Source organism: Apostichopus japonicus, chromosome 12 (assembly GCF_037975245.1).
Source record: "Apostichopus japonicus isolate 1M-3 chromosome 12, ASM3797524v1, whole genome shotgun sequence".
Classification (NCBI taxonomy): domain Eukaryota; kingdom Metazoa; phylum Echinodermata; class Holothuroidea; order Aspidochirotida; family Stichopodidae; genus Apostichopus; species Apostichopus japonicus.
In genome coordinates, this window is record NC_092572.1 from 26,468,833 (window position 1) to 26,489,464 (window position 20,632).

Here is a 20,632-nt window from a genome sequence, read left to right on the forward strand (position 1 = left end):
CGTAATTTTAGTAAACGTAAACAATGCTTACGAAAATTTAAAACAAGGAAATAGGAAAGCGATATGTTTTATCTTTATGTAAAGAATGAAAGCATACAAGTCAAAGCCTTCCTTATTAACAACTATAAACAACTCTCTCTCTCTCTCTCTATCTATCTATCTCTTTTCTCTGTGTGAACTCAAAAACTTCACATCAATCGAGTACATGATCATTTTTTGAGAGAGAGAATTAATTCATATTTTTTCGAGTAAAATTCACGAATCTATCAAAGCCATTAAGGCGCGTGTGAGGAGGCGGAACGCCTCTGGGCGTACGCTCCCGACTGTTTTTTCCTGTACTACTTGTTGAGCTCGAGTGGTCTTCCTGTGTGTGAAGATTTCATCCCAATAAGTAGAGAAAAAAAAAGAAGCTTGGTCAGAAACAAGAGCCGAATAATTTGACAATTTTTCCAGACATTGAACGAGTGAGAGGAGCCGAACAAGTGACTATTTAAGAGTCAATTTTTTGTCTTTTGAGCATATATCGCGGTCAACAAGATAGTGAATCCCTTCGCAAAACGACATATCAAACAGTATATAGAATATTTTAAAGGAAGTTCTTCCGCATAACTATAAAGGTCTATCGACATTTTCACGTGTATATATACCATGTAAAAGGATTATATTGTAGTATGGTTTTCATATGTTTCTCATTTGTTTTAGGGGGAGACAATTTCTTTTCTTTTTTTGGGGGGGAGGGGTGGGGTAAGCTTTTGTTTTTTTGTTATGGTCGAAATCATCAATATTTCGGATTGGTTAGCATCATGTTTGATCTCTAGAGTAAGGCAAATATGTCACCAAAACATGACTAGTATTGTTCGATACAGGTGACAAACGCCTACAATGAAATTACGACATTCCTAACTGGGTTCGAACCTCTGGACATACAATCAGCGTCCATAGCCTAGTTGGTTAGGGTGTCCGCATATAAAGCGGGAGGACCGGGTTCGAATCCCGGTGGAGGCTGGAAGTTTCTGCACTGTTCTGAATTTCCAACAGATAACCGTTTAAAAATATATCTTTAGATATATATATAGATATTTATATATATATATTTATATATATGTATATATATATATATATATATATATATATATATATATATAAATATATATATATATACATACATGCATACATACATATGTCTGTAATAACAACAGCGTTTACATAGCTCAAATGTGTCTGTAGTCTACATGTTGTGCATTGAAAACTCCAACAGTTAGATTTCCGTTAATCATAGATCGATATGTTTCCGAAGGAAATGGATAAAAGAATTCATTCCTTCTTCCTCTTTCCTTTGTGACATAAGAGCAAGTTGCTTTGATTACTGAAGTACTCCTTTAAATTGAGTACCTTGGACATTTTGAAGCCTTCGATTCTTTCTTTGGTTTTTTGTTTTTCATTTGTTTATTTCTGTTTTGTTTGTTTGTTGTTTTGTTTACTTCTCTTTTTTCTGTATTTGCTTTCTTTCTTTGAAATGTTGATGGTCCTGAACAATTAATAATTACATAAAAAAGGCTAACTTTAGCTTATACCAACTATCATTTCAAGCTACCCCCTGTGTCGTAGACATACACTTGTTCCTGGTAATCGTATTTTATTCATTATATATAATTTCTACAAATTTAATTTTCCTATTTAAATCAGTAAGATTTGAAGTTTTTCAATCGAATTATTATAAATAAAGCGTAGAGGATAAGCAAATGCTGAATTATCATTGTATTCTTTAGATAAGGGATTATACGGATAAATCCTCTCATCTTACTATTAAGGAGACTAACAGACGGAGATATTTTCCGGGTATTAACGGGATAAGCCGAACAAACGAAGTTTCACACTTAACCATAACATCTAGTTATACATAGAGTTCTTTTTTATTCTCCTATAAGGGACTCAAAGTTTTTATTGAAACAAACAATGTGAAAAATATTAACGTTTGATCATTTTATCTCTTAAATTTTACCCCGATTTTAAAGATTAGTAATAACTATCTGTGAACGTAAAGGGTTAGTGCCAGTTTTCCAAGAATTAGCGAGGGTTAAAAGATTAAGCAGATTAACAAAACGTAATGATGGATAGGTTAAGCATTTAATCTCACCTTTAGTCGTAACAGGCACGTGGGCTGAGGACCAAACATTAGGCCTACTCCTACCCAGAGAATCGGCGGCACAAGAAGGTTCTTCAAAAGCAGAAGGAGAAGGAGAAGAAGAAGAATATATAAATAAATAAATAAAGTTCAAAATATGAAATTAATTGTCTGAAAAGTTTGTTACATTCGACGCCGTAACAGTATTAAAATAACCGAATTACCATATTTCAATATGAAACTATAAGATATATAAAATGTAAAAAAGCAGATTCTTCCTTAAGACATATATCATCTATTGTTCCTCTCCTCGTGACGAGGTTTATAACAATAACAAATCAACTTCCGCTTCGGTTATTGTTATGTAAATTAGTCCATAAGCCTGTTGGAAGACTGTATATATTGAAAGCGTTGTATAGGTCTGTGGAATGAGTTAATGTTATTGTTTACGATAGTGTTTCAATTCTTATGAACATGTTTTGTGTTCAAGAAACATTGATGTATATGAGTAATGGCTCAAGTAAAAAAGAAGCAAGGTTTTTTTTTCTTGAGAGACCGGGGGGGGGGGGGGGGGAGAGATTACGGATTACTTTAGAGACTTTAAAACTACTTTAAAAATGTTACACAGAAAAGCTTCCTGGATAATTGATAACACTACTTTTGAGAAGTGTTAGTCACATGTGGGTGAAAGACAACAATTTGAAGTTTCCTAACTCTTAGAAATATATGGATATATAAATTTATGGATATATGGATATATCCATCGATGTCACAAAGGATTTTGTATATTATTTGGACCACAGGTGATACAAATTTCCCGCTCTTCAAATCAATGAAATTTATTTCTTTTCTGCAAAATTACTTTGAATACTGCCGAATTTTTAAACTAACAATGATATTGTCTACTCAACTTAAACATATAAATCACATATCTCGGTTGATAATAAACATGGAACATTATTATCATCATGTTTTTTTCTTTTGTTTTTTTTTTGTTGTTGTTTATTCTTAAATTTATTTTGCAGTATTGTTCTCATTGGAATACAAAAAGCGCGCCTTTGTAGTACTTTCAGTATAGGTTATCGTTTTCGCTTTGCGCAAAATACTATAAATATGGATGTGATGCTGGGTAAGCATTAAAAAAAATACAAAACCAGTCAGTTTTTCCTAAAACTAAAACCATTTGAAGATGAATAATAAATGAATATTTCAAACAGCCAAAACAAAAGTTAGGTTGAGGTAAGCCAATAAAACTTTGAACTTTATCAACAGTCATTGGTATTTCAAGAATCAATGATTAAAACGACTGATCTGTTTTCTTTCCTCTTTTTTTATTTATATTTTTTTGACAGTAAATAACGGTACTTTTAACGAAATAATTCACCTATTCGTGGGTCTATATATGTTTGTTTTAATATATCACGTATTGGTGTCTGCACTAGATTCAACGCAAAGTTAATGCTAAAGGGTTGAGAGTGAGTAATCTGATTGAACGGATGCTGCTAGGAAATGAAAATGAAATTAAAACGGACGGAAGAGGTCAAAAACAAAAGTTTCAAAAAAAGGGACAAAGATGAAATAATGATATTGATTACGAGGAAGAGAAACCAAAAGTAAGGTACCAGTACTTATGAAATATAATTTGATAAACAAGCACACGATTTCATTCAATATTAAAATAGGACCTTAATACGATGTGACTTTAATCATTTTAGGAATTATTAAATTGTGCATTTTATATATATATATATATATATATATATATATATATATATATATATATATATATATATATATATATATATATATATATATATATATATATATATATATTTCAATCACTCTTTTTACGCCTTACGAAGGACCAGGGTGTCCGAAAATTTGTGTAGCGTCTAGTTATTTCTATTCTATTCTAAATATTATGTTGGATTTAAAGGCATTACATGTTGTCCTCATCTTTTCTACTGTTATTTCTATCCAACACGTGGAACATTTCATCATGCGTACATATAAATATATATATAAATATATATATATATATATATATATATATATATATATATATATATATATATATATATATATATATATATATATATATATATATATATATATATATATTCTCTCTCTCAATTCAACTTTGAAATAACAACATCAACTTATTTTATATTTAATTATACTTGTAAATACGCGTTTTAGCATTTCTATCTCATATGTAGGTAGGAACGTGATACTTAAAATCATAAAATCAATGTTTCTTTCTCATAAAAAAAGATTCAATAATGCTGATACGGCAATGCGGTATGTTAAATCTGATATGTATTCATTTATCTGTTTACTTTTTATATATCGTCTTAAAACAGTTTCTTTCGACTTTTGAACTAACTTATTAGTTATTTGCTATTGTAACAATGCAGTTATTTTCTTTTCATCAACTGAAACACAACAAAACAAGTCGATTAAAGATTAGATTTTCAGACTTCGTATAGCAAATGGGAGAGAATGCATATATGCAAATTTATGCAAATTTTGATGGATGTAAGTTAATTATACAGCAGTCGGTTAAATTTCCCACGGTTATACAAAAACGAGATACTCTTGTCCTTGCTTGGCATAATAACAAGATATAAAACATGTCGGCAATTATTTTATAAAAATAGAACAAGAAATTTGAAATTCCAAATTATTGTAGCATAGCAACAACAACATAATAATTCCAATAGTAGAGATTTTTTTAAGTCAGCCCCAAAAAAAAAGCAATATTACAACGAAAAAAATACTTTAAAATGTGTTCATTGATATTTTTTCCCTTTCTTTCGAACAAATGTGGTAATATTTTAGTCACTAAATCCCTCTTTCAACGATTTCCAGGAGTTGAGTATTTTGTGTTTTAGATATAAAGTTTTAACAAAAACATGAATATCTTTGCAGAATTTATCACTTTTAAAATACCTCGAATATTTAATATTCAATGTTCGCCATTTTTAATTTTTTTAAATATTTAAGTCTGACAGTTTAAAGAGATTAAAATGAAAATGATTTCCCGAAAAAAAAGTATTATTTTAATACATACCTGTTAGAAACATTTTGTTCTCAAAGTATTTCGTCAAATGCGCGTTGGAATAAATAGTAAAAAGCCGCTCTTCCGTTCGAAGTGTTTATTTAGTATGTTTGTTTGTTTTTATTTACTTTTTGCTTGATGTTGTTGTTTTTATCCTCCTATCCAGATTTAGCCTAAGTCAATTGTTGATAATACAATAAAACAATTAAAAACAAAAGCCTATTATATTTTTAAACTCAATAATTCTTGTTCTGACAACTATTGTTCTCATCTCTTTCCTTTGTTTTTCGTTGCTTTTGTTTTTCGTACTCATGTGGAAATGATACATGAAGTTGAGTTTGAAATCATAAAATTCCGTGAAACAATGCGACTTCTCTCGTGTATTTTATTCTATGACACTGTAGCCAGATTCAAAAAAGACGAAGGCAATAAAACTAGAGGTTAAAAAAAACCTCTTAAATTTCTAAAATTGGTCTAAATCTCATCCTTTTTCCAAGAAATATCAGTGCTACAGCGTTGAATTTCCGTTAGAACAAAATCGAAAGCTTTCTTTTCCGTTGTAGCGCCCAATCCAGGAAATTTAAGTCCTCTTCAAGTATTTCTCGCAGCCGATATATGCTTATTTCCGTACGGGAAGCAGATAAACTTCCGTTTAGGAAGAGACAGGAGAAATCGTTCAATCCCCTGTTTCCGCACAATCGAAAAGTGATTTTCTGACTGGTACAAAAATTTATCGCTTAGACGAATTTTTTCTCTCTTTCGAGATATACCCTTTAAGCAAATCGAAACGTCGTAAAATATTCTCTCTTTTTTTTGGTTCTGAGCCTTTTTCTGATTTTTTCACTGATTTTTAAACCAAAAAATTTCGTCGTTGAAATTGTTCACTGGAACTTTGTAAGAAATGTTTGACTTCTCTTTTTTTTTTTTGCTTTTTCGGCTGGCAATGAAATTCGATTCGAAATCTGTATAAAACACGACACTGGAAAACACTTGAAGAATTTCTGGCGAACTTAAAATGCCATAGAACTGTGTGCGCTTGTTTAATAGAAAAACGCACCTCTTACGAATTTTTTTCTTCGAGTGAAAAGACCCCAAGTCTATTTTAATGGAATTTTCAAGTACTCCCATTGGCCTATGCATTTTAATCATTACCGCTTCATCCAATCAGAAACCATGTACAAACCCTGGAGGCAGACGACTTCGTTTGCTAAAGTGATTTTAAAGCTCTTGTGCCCGTAGTTTAACTTTTTCCTCTGTCTTCTTTTTTTTTTTTGCTTCGTATTTTCATTCTTTTTTATCGAGAGAGAGAGAGTAGAGAGAGGAGGGAGAGAGCGTGCATGGTCTTGTTAGGAGAAAAGGTGTAGCCTAGCCGAAGTCTTTTTACAATTGCACGTGCGCCCTTGCGCGTGACTTACCATGGCAACCATTGTTATGCTAATTATGTCGTGTGGTTGGAGCGCGGGCCTGGATTTAATGAAAGCACAATTCCCACACTTTTTGTTTTTCTACCAATCTATAACTATGCCTGCCTTTTGTTTGATGGGAAAGTGTCATTATTCTCTTAAATTGCTGAAGAGACAAAAAGTTAAAAAACTGATTCTAAACAATGAGAAATTTTCCCATCTTTCTTTTATTTTTCTTCATTGAGCAAAATACCATGTTAAATGAAGCAAACTTGTCATTTTGAACAAGAAAGACAATGTGAAGGGGATACAAAAAAAACTATCGAAAATATATATTTTGTAAATTTCGTGACATTTGAACCTTTAAATGTTTTGAAAACGTTCTTATTTTTCTTTTTCTTTTGGCTTTGTTGATCTTAACGAAACCATGACGGTTAATAATAACAATAAACTTTGTCTAAACACAAACAACCATATATTATTTGTTTAGTGTATGAGAGGAGATATTAATAGTCTGGAGGTTTTCTGCAGAACGTTTGTCCTTGGTGACGAAATGGTCTTTGATCTGCGACAAAAGTCTAGCTTTTTCTTCTTTTTTAACTTTTTTTTTTGCGTGTAACCGCATTAACATGCACAAGGCGCCACCTAAATAAATACATTCATTCTAATGTTAGCTTTAGGCTAATATCTTTATAATAATACATTTCTTATGGTTTTCAATTTTATTCCATTGTTTGTCATAATAGCTCGGTTTTTGTTTGGGAATAAACTTACACGTGCGTCTCGGTATATCGTTAGATTAGATCAGCTACAACTTTGGTTTTACGACTGAACACATCCATGATATTTAAGCAATTTCCACAGAGTAGCCACAAGAGCTATATAGCCGATATCAAAATAATAATAATAATGATAATAATAATATTAATAATAATAACAATAACAATAATAATAATAATATCAATCATCATCATCATCATCATCATCATCATCATCATCATCATCATCATCATCATCATCATCATCATCATCATCATCATCATCATCATCATCATCATCATCATCATCACCATCATCATCATTGTATGTCAGTCTGGTTAATGTCAATTATTAAACACTTCCCGTGAATATGACCTTTGACCTTACATCGTAAAAATAAATTTATGGCCCATCGAACAGTTTCCAAGAAATTGCCCCACACCCCATATTAGTCTGACGAAAAGAAATCCATGTTGTTATTCGTTTTATTTTCATAATAGTTTTTCTTCTTCTATTATATATTCTTATATATATAAAAAAAAAAAAAAATATATATATATATATATATATATATATATATATATATATATATATATATATATATATATATATATATATATATATATATATATATATATATATATATATATATATATATATATATATATATATATATATATATATATATATATATATATATGACATTGTCATGATTAATTCCCTGGCATCAATAACACCGGTCGATTCAACTTGTACTACAAACTTCAGAATATGTTTGTGTTCCCGCAATTTCCGGTATTTTCAGGCAACCTTACTCAACGAAATTCATTTTCGTTTCCTTCAACCGTATTCAAGTTTTCCTATTATTATTAGCATTTTTTTTTTTTTTTGTCTCTCTATTCTTTTGAGATATTTGTATTAAATTTGATGAAAAGGGAGAGAAAAAAGTCAATTATTCGACTTGAGAGCAAAAAAAAAAACCTGAGGGATAATTTGGAACACATAACCCGAACAGAAAAGATCTAATTATGTATTAATTTTGCTTCTTTTTTTTTCACGAGAATATTCAGTAAAAATAAAATACCTTATTTTACTTAAAACCAAACTTATTTCGGGTTGCTTCGTATTAACTCTCATAAAAGTACCGGACGATGTTTTTTCCTTCGCCATCTTCTCCATATTTTTTAGATTTTATTTATTTATTATTATTATTACTATTTTTTTGTCTATTTTGTTCTTTCGAAAGCGCCACGTGTGTTTTTGCCTAGAAGTCATTTTCATAAATGCCGAGAGAAAATCAGTTTCGATTATTTGTGTTTAAAGGAGGCAAGTTTTGTTAATTATTAATTCCGAATTGTATTGTGGGTTTTGATCGCTTGATTCTTAACAAAGCCGAAATATAAATGGAAGTCAAGATACTTGGAATTATTGCCTGGAGGTGGTGGGGGGGGGGGGGATTCCAAAATGAAAGGGCTCGTAAGAATACAAAATTTGAAAACAGATAAAATGCTACAAACAATGATCAATTTTAAAACTAGGTATAAAGTTTTTTTAAAAAAATGGAAGATTTTAGGCTATTCAAGAAGTAGCATGATATCATTGTGTGTTTTGTAACCAGTGGTTACGCATTAATCTCTTGTTTTCTCAATTATATAGTTTCATGGCGATAGTATTAGACATTTGAACTGGGACAGACTGTGAGATAAATGTTTGCACAGTGTAGGCTGTACCAAGAGGTTACATTACGTTAGGCTCATTTTGAACGAGGAGGGGTGGGGGGGGGGGGTGGGTAGGACTTTCCAAAATAATTTAACTACACTCATACACCCATGGCTACTAGCTCCTTCTTCCCTTTATTCCCTTGAATTAAGCCACTGATTCTTGTAATCCATTGTTGTTACTTTATCAAAAGGTTTAAGTGATACCAATACACATAACACATTCTAAAGAACCTGTTTGGCGAAATAAGATGTTGGTTATTGAATACATTGTTACGCCGTGATTTGTGTGTGTGTCTGTGTTTCTTTGTGTTTTCTTTGTTTTTCTTGCTTTTGATGTTGCTGCTGCTACTGTTGTTGTTGTTTTAATTGGTTTTGTTGTTATCTTAGGTCGTTTGCGTAAAATAAAATGGAACATTTTACCCTTAGGCTGTTCAACTAACGATGAAAAACCAAATCGAAACTGTAATGTTTGTCTTTGAATTCTAATCGGTTCAGATCAATGTGGCTACTTGGTAGAATGTTCCTCATGGGAAGCCATGCATTCCAAAGCCTCTTACTCCAGTCCGCAACATTTTTACGTCGCAAGTCACCAAGCCATACTCGTTCAATAAGAATATGTATATTGGCTTGCCTTGGTTTTGCAAATGCTTTTATTAGAAGGGGGAACAAACAATGATCTTTAATGAGAAATGCAACACGTTTTTTTTTTTTTTTTTTTTTTTTTTTTTTTTACTTTTTGCTATATTAACTTCTCCTTGTTTTGCCTAAGCAACAACCTCTTTCGAGTTAAAGTACTCTCTAGTTTTGCGCGCATAAATTAAAGCGTGCAACAGGCAGCGTGTTCACATCCCTTTATACCCAAAAATTACCGACAGAAAATGAGAACAAAATCGACGTGACTTTGCAAGAAAAACTACTCCCGAGTGACATGACAGCGATATGAGATAACCTTTTCTTTTCATTCCTTTTTATTTACTTAAATGAAATGCAAAGAAAAAAGAGGGTAATATCGCAGTCAACGTGCAAACGGGGGGGGGGGGGGGGGGAGATACCTCTGTATACGATCGCGAAATCGAAGCTCGCTCGACAAACGCAACCGCAGGCCACGGCTTAAATGTGACTACTGATCGCGTTTAAGCCTCAAAACAAACGAAAATTTGATGGAACTTTCACTAAATTGAAAGCGATACTCTCCCCAGGTGTTGCTCATTAGCCCTATGCATATTAATGAGCGTCGCTGACAGGCTATATCAAAGGCTAAACTTAACTTTTGAATTGGACGCTGGAAATTAACGGTGTTCGAATTACAGACAAATTTCGCTCTATACAGGAAGCTCCGAGAATTGACATTGTAGATTTTTTAGCGGCACGCTGATTATCTTTTTATTAGTATAAGTAGTAGTACCGGGGAATCTACCGCTGAAATTTTTCAGTCGAACGTTTGGAACCTATCGTCCACCGGCGCGAGCCTCCCGCAAGTGACGCGGCGGATTTGATGACATTGTTAGTGTATAGCCCCCGATCAATCTTTATTGGCTTGGAATTATTGTGAATGGGGTGCAAAGTGGCAACGCTGAAAGCAAAACAGTTAACTCTCGAAATAACTCCCAAATTGTTTACTCCCGAGTGAGATATTTGCTCGGTTTTCTGTCGTATAGATTATTGATGTATTAAGCTCGGTAATCCCCCCCCCCCCCATCCATTCCTCTCTCCCTTCTCTCTCTCCCTATTCCACATCCACTTCCCCCACACCACCATGTTTACATACCAGGAAAACCGATTCCGCGAATAATTCTATACCAGTGATATAAAAACATAAGAAGAATCACACACGATAAACGGTTTATAAATAAGATTAAAGAAAACAAAAGTAGAATGAGATTTGCGCCAGTGTAAGTCTCACTACCGAACGTAACTATCTACAATAAAACTTTTTACGAACCATCATTCGTGATTTATGCAATAAAACCCTTAAAAAAATGACAAAAAATGATTGTAATGACGTCATCAGTAAACAAACTCTCCCCTTATGTGAACGAGCTGTCGAAAGAGGTTTAGGACACACATAACTGCGTATTCAAATAATAATAGAGGATATCCGCTACATCCGCCACTATACCCATAGCGTGTATATCGTCACGTGATAGACTTACACTGAAGCTCGACCACTCAATTACGTAGTATTTAGCTGGTACATTGTACACATGCAAACACCAGACACATGACCAATAGTGAGCCTCATCTATGAATCCAATTACTGTATCTCCTTCGTATCCCCTCCTTTGCCCTTCTCTTCCGTCCTGTCTTTGCTTGTTCCCCATTCCACCCCGTCATTTACATCCCCTATCCCTCCGGCTATCTCTCCCCTTCCCCCCACCCCCTCACTCCCACCGTGCACACTACTGGTACCGATTTATGATGTTTCAAGTTCTACAAAGAATCCTTTTTTAATATATATATATATATATATATATATATATATATATATATATATATATATATATATATATATATATATATATATATACATACACATAATACTGATTTGCTGAATTACATACCGTACGAGCATTCTCGTGTTTCTATTCTACCAAAAACTTTTCCATCGGATAACCACTTTTCTCAAAATGAGTGAAAATCAAAATCATCAAACATTAACCTCGCCTGATATTATTGCCACATTCTTCATTGCTTTCACAACCAGATTTATCTTAGTTAGGCGTTAATGGGTTTGGAAAAGAAAATAACTCTCTCTCTCTCCTATAAAAATCCATCATCGACCACAACCACTCAACTTTCTTCCGTTTTTACATATTTTGCTTGTAACATCCGACAACCGTGTTTGTAACTTCTTAAGTATCATATATTTATTTGAGCAATAATTTGTCTTGTTGGTGTCTATAGACATGAGTGTAATTGTAACCATTTTTAATTTTAAAGTCAACAAAAGTTTTATTAAAAGAAATTCCATCATCAAACCAGACCGTATTGTAGCCTCGTTAATTATTAACATCACTCCTTTTACGGTTAATACGTTTAGATGTAACAAATTCCTACTCCACTAAGATATATTATGAACTAAGAATATATATATATATATATATATATATATTTATGCTAAATTGAGACACCAAAATCTTAGTTATACCTTGCACAATGTAAGTGATTTTTTCTCTCTTTCTCTATCTCTCTTACTCGTTGGGGAGGGGTGAGGTGGGGTGGGGGAGGGGTAGGGATAAGAATTCGTTTGTACCAAACATTAGCATGTTAATTATGGGATACTAAAACGGTCCCTTTTATTAATTATACCACACACCCTTTCGACTCTTTTCGACCTTATCGCTTACACACACACACACACACCCGTACATTCCCCTGTCAGCTAATTGTGTTCTCCTTTAAACTAATTTTGACGTGTCATGTAAGTGGCTCTGATCCAATTCATACGTGACAAAACCTCTAGCCTGTATGAAACAAGATCTGTTTTCCCTTAACTCTTCAAATATTTTCTCAGTTCCAGTCAAGTATGCCCGATTTCTTGTTCAAATGTTATACTTGAGCAGTCCGAATGCGCGGTGAACCCATTAAATTGGATTCCCACATCGAGTGTAATACTAACAGAGTCATATTATGGCAATCCATCACAATCGATTCAAAAACTAGTCTCGCGGAACTAGTCAGTGGAAAGTATAAGCCCAAAATGAACGGAATGTAAAAAAAAAGGGGTTGTTAAGTGACATCATATATAGTACTTTAGTTTCAAGAAGAACAAAGAAGAAGAGAAAAAGGTCATGCGTATAAGATGATGTCAAGTATTTAATTTAGAAATGTATACTTTTCTTAAAATCTCTCTACTTTAAAAAAAAAATCATCAAAAAAAAAAAAAAAAACGAGAAAAAAGCAAGAGGGAAAAGTCGAAGTGACCTCGAATTAGTCCGGTCTTTATTTTATGTCAAAGAAACCTGTTGCTATACGCCCTTGTCACGTGATCAATGGCAAGGATATTAAAGGAGTATTACTTACGGGTATTTCCTTCCTACATTTCTTTCTTTCTTCATTTTTGTCTTCTTCTTTTGTTCATTTATGAGATTTCGATTTTGTTTGGTTGAATGAATCTCTTGTAAATGTCCGTTTGACAGTGACTCTTAATTAAGTTTCATTTTGTGGGCCCTTGTAATAATAAACACACAATCACGATACTTCTTGTATTTATATGACGTTGCGTATGTGTATATATATATATATATATATATATATATATATATATATATATATATATATATATATATATATATATATATATATATATATAACCATAATACGATGAAAGCGATTATTATACTGTATATATATATATATATATATATATATATATATATGTGTGTATATTGAGATAATGACATAAGTTTATTACGAACCACGTTAGGCTAGACCACGATCGATCCTACAAGCCAAAACTAATTTTGGAGAGCTAAGAATAAGGCAATTACGCCCTGTCAATATACGGAGAGACGTGAAGCTTCGCTCTCGTGTACGTAATTACAATACAGTGCGTGATTTATCCCAAGAACTTCCAAATCGATTTTTTTTTTTTTTTTGCCTTCTTCAGATTTTTTCCCCCCTACATTTTTCTGTTCCATCGTCAAGTTGGTTCGGATGAATTTTTGATGGAACTAAAGCCAAAAATAAAATCAACGATGACTTCAAAGCGGAATGAGCAATTTTTTTTTTTTTTTTTTTTAACTGAAAAATATTCTTCAGAGTCGCTTGTTATATTTGGTAGTATTGTATAACCGCCGGCACTTGGCCTACGGAGCCAAATCTTTAAGGGTGAGTTGCTGCCACAGTGTGTATATATATATATATATATATATATATATATATATATATATATATATATATATATATATATATATATATATATATATATATATATATATATATATATATATATATATTGCTACGTCTCGACGTTTTGATTCCTGATTTTTACAGTAAATTGTTGGTAGCTTTCCTTGATATCTATACTCGAGAGAAACCTTGAAAATTTAGATGGATTGGCGGCGGGTAATCTTGACGATTCAGACAATAGCTATAAATATATAAATGCATATCTTGTTTTGTTTATGAAACGCAGATATACATATGGTAACTGAACATATAAACAAGTAAGTAACTAAGTAATTACACTTGTTTTATTGTTTAATATAAAGAAATGTTATCTCTGACAATATATGTTTTGGTTTATTATTATTTGCTGTTTTTGCTGAATTTGTTATCGTTTTTTTACGTTTTATTTTTCTTTCCAGGTTTATTCATTTATTTTCAATTAATATTATTATTCATATATTAATGAGGATTCGTTTAGTTTCTCCATTAGAAACTCAGAAAGGCATAATATGTATTTAAATCACTATTTTCTGTCACAATTTCTCAACATAAAATATACCAAGAACAATATGCCAAAAAAAATATTACCGTTTTAAGGTTATGGTAAATTTAGAAGAATAAATTGGATGCATCGCTAATAGTTCTATAACACATATAATTATTATAATATTAAATTATAATATTATATTATAATATTTTTCCTTTATAAGTTTAACTACCGTATACATATTCCCATTTTTTTTTTCCCTTGTCGAATGAAGTTAGGGTTGTATAAGGAAATAACGTATATCCGCGGTTCTGTAACGATACCGTGCTTCGCTAAGTATCTACAACACCGACTTAACCAACAGTGATCTTGTTCCGCCGGTCCCCGCTGTATATATATGTGCCGGACGACACGTCGTATATTGCAGAGAGAATCCTACACTACGAGGATCTCCGTAGCAGTCACCTTCCGCTAAAGGAGCAGAGCGGAAGGAAATAGCCGCGGAAATCGCTTCTTGAGTTATAACAAGACAAGGGCGCTTAACTACTCGAACGACTTTTGAAAAGCTCTTTCAAGCCTCATGTGGTTCGTAAGTATTCTTGAAAATGAGAGAAATTTTCATTAGGAGTTTTCTACTATAGAAAAAAATGTAGGTTACATTGGAGAGGTATATAGTGATTCCCATATATATACCCCAGTGGGGTTTACTCAATCTGAGTCATCAAAAACTTAGTGCATCGCAAAATATGAAATATATCGATGAAAAATTCTCAAACCCCATATTAGAAAAAAATCATGTTTATAACATAGAAACGTAGGTTTTTAGGTAATGACAAGTATTAAAGGACTTTTCCCAGTCATTTGTGTGTTAGTTTAATACAGAATAAAACGTACACAATATAATAGGACAAATATTCAGTTGATATCTTCTCTTTTTTTAAAGTTTTATAGCACATTTATCGGTTGTGAAGACTAGAAAAAATACTGTTACATGATATATTAAACTTTTGATGTTGTGGGGTGTTTTTGAAGCTATAAAGTAGTTCCAACAAAGATACTTAATTTAATTTTACGGCATTTACATTGTCATTGATTATTTGTGTAAAATAGAATTTTACGTTATGATAAGGAGTATACTGCATTTGTAAGGAAAATGCAGCAATTATAAGTAAGCTTGTCCTTGTATAACATCTCCATATCAGACGCACGTGATCTAACCTAATTTACATATTAGGTTTGGGCTAAATTTGTCTATGTGTTTAACATTACATTAAAGGTAACATGTACCAGTTAACTCCACCGTTGCCAACGATATTAATCATATTAATCAAGAGTAACATAAAAAATAAATATGAACTTATTGATTTATCCTTTTCCTGATTTGGAATTTCAATTTTTAGTGACGTAATAATGTGACGTCATCGGTCAGCATTCGGGACACCGCATGCTTCTCCTATAGGCCTCATGGATGGCTCCATCACCTTAAATACTTAAGAGCCTCATCGAGAACATTTTCATTTCACTTCTTTTATCTTCTCTTCTATTCTATTCTATTTTTATACTTTAGATATTATTAGAGTTCCATATTTCCACCTTTTGGCCTCTTAAATTTTACACCAAGCAAGGGGGGCTCCCCCTGAAACTGTCAATCTAGAGCTTGCAGAGATATGTCACCGGCATGCTTTGTCGTGTAATGGGATCTTTGTTACAACTCTACTACCCCCGACATCTCGTATCGTAGATTCTATTTGATTAAGATTATGATCTACGATTGAATATGGCTGTGAAGTGTTTGATTTTAAAGAGTTCGTCATCTGGCATAACCCTATAAGATGAAGTCGAAGAAATATTTGCCATGCAGTATCCAGCACTTCTTCAACTCCCCACCCCCCTCCCCCTCCCCGTCCCACCCTCCACCAACTACCCGTTTCTGCTGTTTCACACCCCTCTCCACATATCAGTGCCTCAAACAGAAAACCTTGAAAACAAATTACAACTCATATGCAATTTTGCACTATAAACTTCTTTCATTGCGTATATCACTTGGTCGCTGTTATAGCCTATACAATTAATTTACAATACCTATATACATCAATTTAGGTAAATCTAGATTAGGGCGTGTTCCTTTAATCTTTTATCTCGCTATTTATTTCTTCTTATTCTTCTTCTTATTCTTCTCCTTTTTTTTGTGTTTCTGTGCAAGTTTTTATTTGATCCTTTTGTTCTTTAATCTCAGATTCTTTTATTGCCTTCATCAATAAAACGTTAACAAATTAAGAAAGCCCAAGAAAAAAAAAACCCGTTCATAAAACTCGATTTCTGTTCCGTCTTAGTTCATCATTACCAACTCACTACTTCATCAATAGCTATAGTGCTTCGTGTATAATGTTCCACAAGTAATTGATCCCGGGATAAAGAAAGAAAGAAAAAGCGCCGTATGTGTATAATTAGTTTCGTACGAGAGAAGCGGACGTGTCTTTAATTAATTCTTATGTGAGGTCAAATTTATTAATTACCTTCACTCGAAAAAGTCAGGTTAATACTAATCTATTGACAATTGAAAATCAGGTCTGTGAGATTCGATCAACTTATAGCGTATATAACTAGTTGGACATTGATAATATTCTGTGTATATGAAAGCCTATAGAAATATCGTATAGAATTGAAGACATTGTATATATAGTGCTACAACTAAAATTAGGTATAGGCGCAACAAGTTAAATATCATGCTATACACTAAAATAATTAGGGTAGGCGTTTCTAGGCAAAACTTGTGAATTACAGTATGTGTTTCCTACATCTTTCTTGCAGGTCTTAACTACCGTAGTCATAGCAACGAGTAGTTCCCTGCATGGGTTAACTGATGACATAACGTAAATATGGTTATTTCTAGTGCTCGTTAAATATATATGTATATATATATATAGGCTACATATATTTATATATATGTATATATATATATATATATATATATATATATATATATATATATATATATATATATATATATATATATATATATATATATATATATCATTTAAAAGAAAAAACTAACTGTCTGTTTGTTGTTTTGGGTCTCCAAATCAATCAAACTGACCTACGAAGAGCTTAATTTCTAAATTAGTTTGGAGTGAGACCTTCGTTCTTAAATTTTTAAATGAATAATTTGAATGTTGATTACTCTGACGTCATAATTTATGTTGTAAACAGATGCATATTCATTACCTGTTTATGTTTTCCATAAGTTAACATTAGTTTATTTTTTCTTTTCCAAGTTAAACTACTGGTCACAGCTACCCAAACGAAAATATTAATTTGCATGAATATTAATCAATTTCACTATAAATTTTCCCACTTGTGAATTAAAAGAATGTAAAACAGATGAGATAATAAGCAATGTTTTCAAACAAAATAGCTCAGTTTGGAAGAAAAATAAATCTTTAAATATAACTCTTTTCCCTCTCTTAACACCCCCCCCCCCCCGCAGGCCAGATATATATATATATATATATATATATATATTTATCCATACATACACGCACATACACACACAGACAGTTGGTTCCGTGATTCCCCACAGCGCGTGTCAAATCGATAAAGGCGTCCCTTTAAAAAATTACTGCAGCGCTATTCAGAGCGAAGAGTAAACTAGGAGCCGAAAAACGCTTAATTAAGCACTTGTTGAAGGCGGAGTGCTACGGCCACTGCCCCGTCAATCCGGTCGCGAGAGACCGCAGTTACGTTCGCGACGTAGAATTAAGTTTCCCGAAGACTGTGTAAAGCCCTCATCTTTTCGATCCGCTAACGAATAAATTTAAATAAATATCGCGACTTCTTAAAGAAGTTGATATTTTATGAGTAGGGTTGAGGGAGACGAGAAACCTTAGACGAATACTCATGTTGTACAAGGACCTTTACTTTCTTTCTTTTTTCCTTACTTTTTTTTTCCTCTTTTTTTCCGGAACAAAATTTAATGTGAAACCTTGAAGGTCAGAAGATTTCTTGATAGTCCTTTTTATGTAACACATACATTGTACTTTATTTTCAACACACATACACATATATACACAAATTCAAACTGTGTACCTCAAAAGAGTTGAATGTCACGGATATTAATGTAACGTTATGAACATGCTATAGGCCTATACTGCACTGTGCTCTGTCGGATTTCCTGGATGTCAATATCTCCAACAACTCTTTTTCCGCAGTTTTGAAACAAAGACGTCTTATTTACATTGATATTGGCTGTATGTATGTGTATATTACGTAATAATTGACTGCATATAAAGTGTATTATGACTATAGAAAGTGCCCGTGCCGTGAAACGATTTTCTTTTTCTGTATAATAGTTTATAAATTCAAGAGCTGTTGTTGTTGTTGTTTATTTTGTTTAGTTTCTGTTTTGCTTCTTTCCTCTTTAGGGGGGTTGGGGTTGGGGGTAAGGGGGTGGGGGTTGGAGGAGGAGGGGTGATCTTTTTAATTCCTTTTTGCCGTGTTTGGTCATAGGGATTTTGGCCCCGCTGGCCGGGTCTCGTAAAAGCAGGATAAAAAGCACAAACATAAGATTGACGACAATTTGAACTGAAATCTAAAGATGGAGAATTAACTTACCATTCCTGGGCACTCTCTCCGCAGTGTTGACTTGTGGTGATGAGTTGCTAGGATACGGGAACGCTGTGGAGGCGAGTGACGTAATGATGTTGGATGAGGAAGTTACTGTAGAAGCAAAGATGAATAATCATTTCTGGGTTATGAATATTTATATCAATATGTTAATAATCATTTACTCCGTGCCCCATGAAACGAAAACAATCGAAGTGCACCATCCCCTCCCCTCCCCCTCCCCCTCCCGTCCCCTCTCTGTCCCAAGACGAAATATGGATGAGGGCTCTACGTGAAGCATTTTTCTAAGTAATGAAGTATTCCTGATTCGTTCAGCATTGCGACTCATATACTAGCTGGAACCGTATATGGTGTTACATATTTTAACAGCAAGATACCGAAGATTGTCCTTATAGGGTTTGAGGTATATGTACGGCCTTTTGGCTAAGATCATGTGTAGTATATGTTCTCTTTCGAGGGGAATGGTGATGCACACCCGACGATGATCACACAGTCACAGTCCCAATGCAACGGGACTTGGGTTGAGAGCGGATCAGTCGTTCGGTAGTTTGGTTTTTGTGCCCAGGTTCTTTCCTGGGCGACTTTTTTCTTAAAAAGTATGTACGGCGTACCTTGAGCGAAGTTGGCTTGCATTGCTTGTGGGTTCCTTGGCGATGGTTGGAGGGCTTTGTCAACGTCATCCGAAGTGAGATTGGGTAAGCCTGGAGGTGCTGTATGAGCAGAACAACATGGACCAATAACAAAATAAGTAATCTATATGTGTATATATATATACATTAACATGTATATATTTACACATATACATATATATATATTTATATATATATATATATATATATATATATATCAAGTTGCATTCACTTTAGTATTCTAGTGCATGACTCATGGCTGATGGCACCCTCCCTCCCCTCCCTCCCCCCTCCCTCTCCACCCACCTTCGCTTTCATACCCGCTTATCATAAAGTCAGAAGAGAGGATGCAAACCGCATAAATGACATCAAGACGTCCCTACAAAATACACGTTCTGTGTATTTTGTACCACAAATTCCGCTAGCTCGAACACTAACCACTCCTCCCCCCCCCCCCCTCAAACACAAACACAAATACACCCTCCCCGCCTCCAGTCCCGACCCCGCCGCCTCAGAGTCAGAAAATTAACGGTATTTGAGTTAATTTCGTCGATTACTCTTGTTATGTTTGTGGATTTTATAACTAAAAGCCTTTGTCATTCAGTCCACTTTGTCACCTCCGTATAGTCAGTCACATTGATGAAGTTAGCAGTTCAATACATCAAGCTTTTGGCTAACCCATTGTACTTTCTTTATTTGACAACACTAAGGGCTCTCTCTCTCTCAATATGCAGCTATTGATCTGAACGCAAATATCAAGAGGTGGGAAAGAGGAGCTAATTTCAATCCGGTCAAAAGTGATGGATTGAACAATCGAAATCTTATTGCCTTTGAAAGTCAAAGCGATTCATCTAACGGTACTTGAGATGCTGCAATAATGAACACATCGCGGAACTAGAAGCGACCTTTGCTCTCATTAACGAACGGGACAGGC

The 20,632-nt window shown here is 33.4% G+C and overlaps 1 protein-coding gene across 9 annotated transcripts in view; it reads right to left on the minus strand.

Moving 5' to 3' along the window:
• Positions 1-20,632, minus strand: part of LOC139976802 (transcriptional regulator Erg-like) — an 88,341-nt gene that overhangs the window by 26,547 nt on the left and 41,162 nt on the right. For all 9 annotated transcript variants that reach the window (XM_071985587.1, XM_071985591.1, XM_071985585.1 and 6 more), the window contains exons 4-6: positions 19,681-19,779; positions 19,058-19,162; positions 2,138-2,218 (exon numbers count right to left, since the gene is read on the minus strand). In XM_071985587.1, coding sequence (XP_071841688.1) covers positions 2,138-2,218; positions 19,058-19,162; positions 19,681-19,779 — 285 coding nt within the window. The remainder of the gene's footprint in view (positions 1-2,137; positions 2,219-19,057; positions 19,163-19,680; positions 19,780-20,632) is intronic.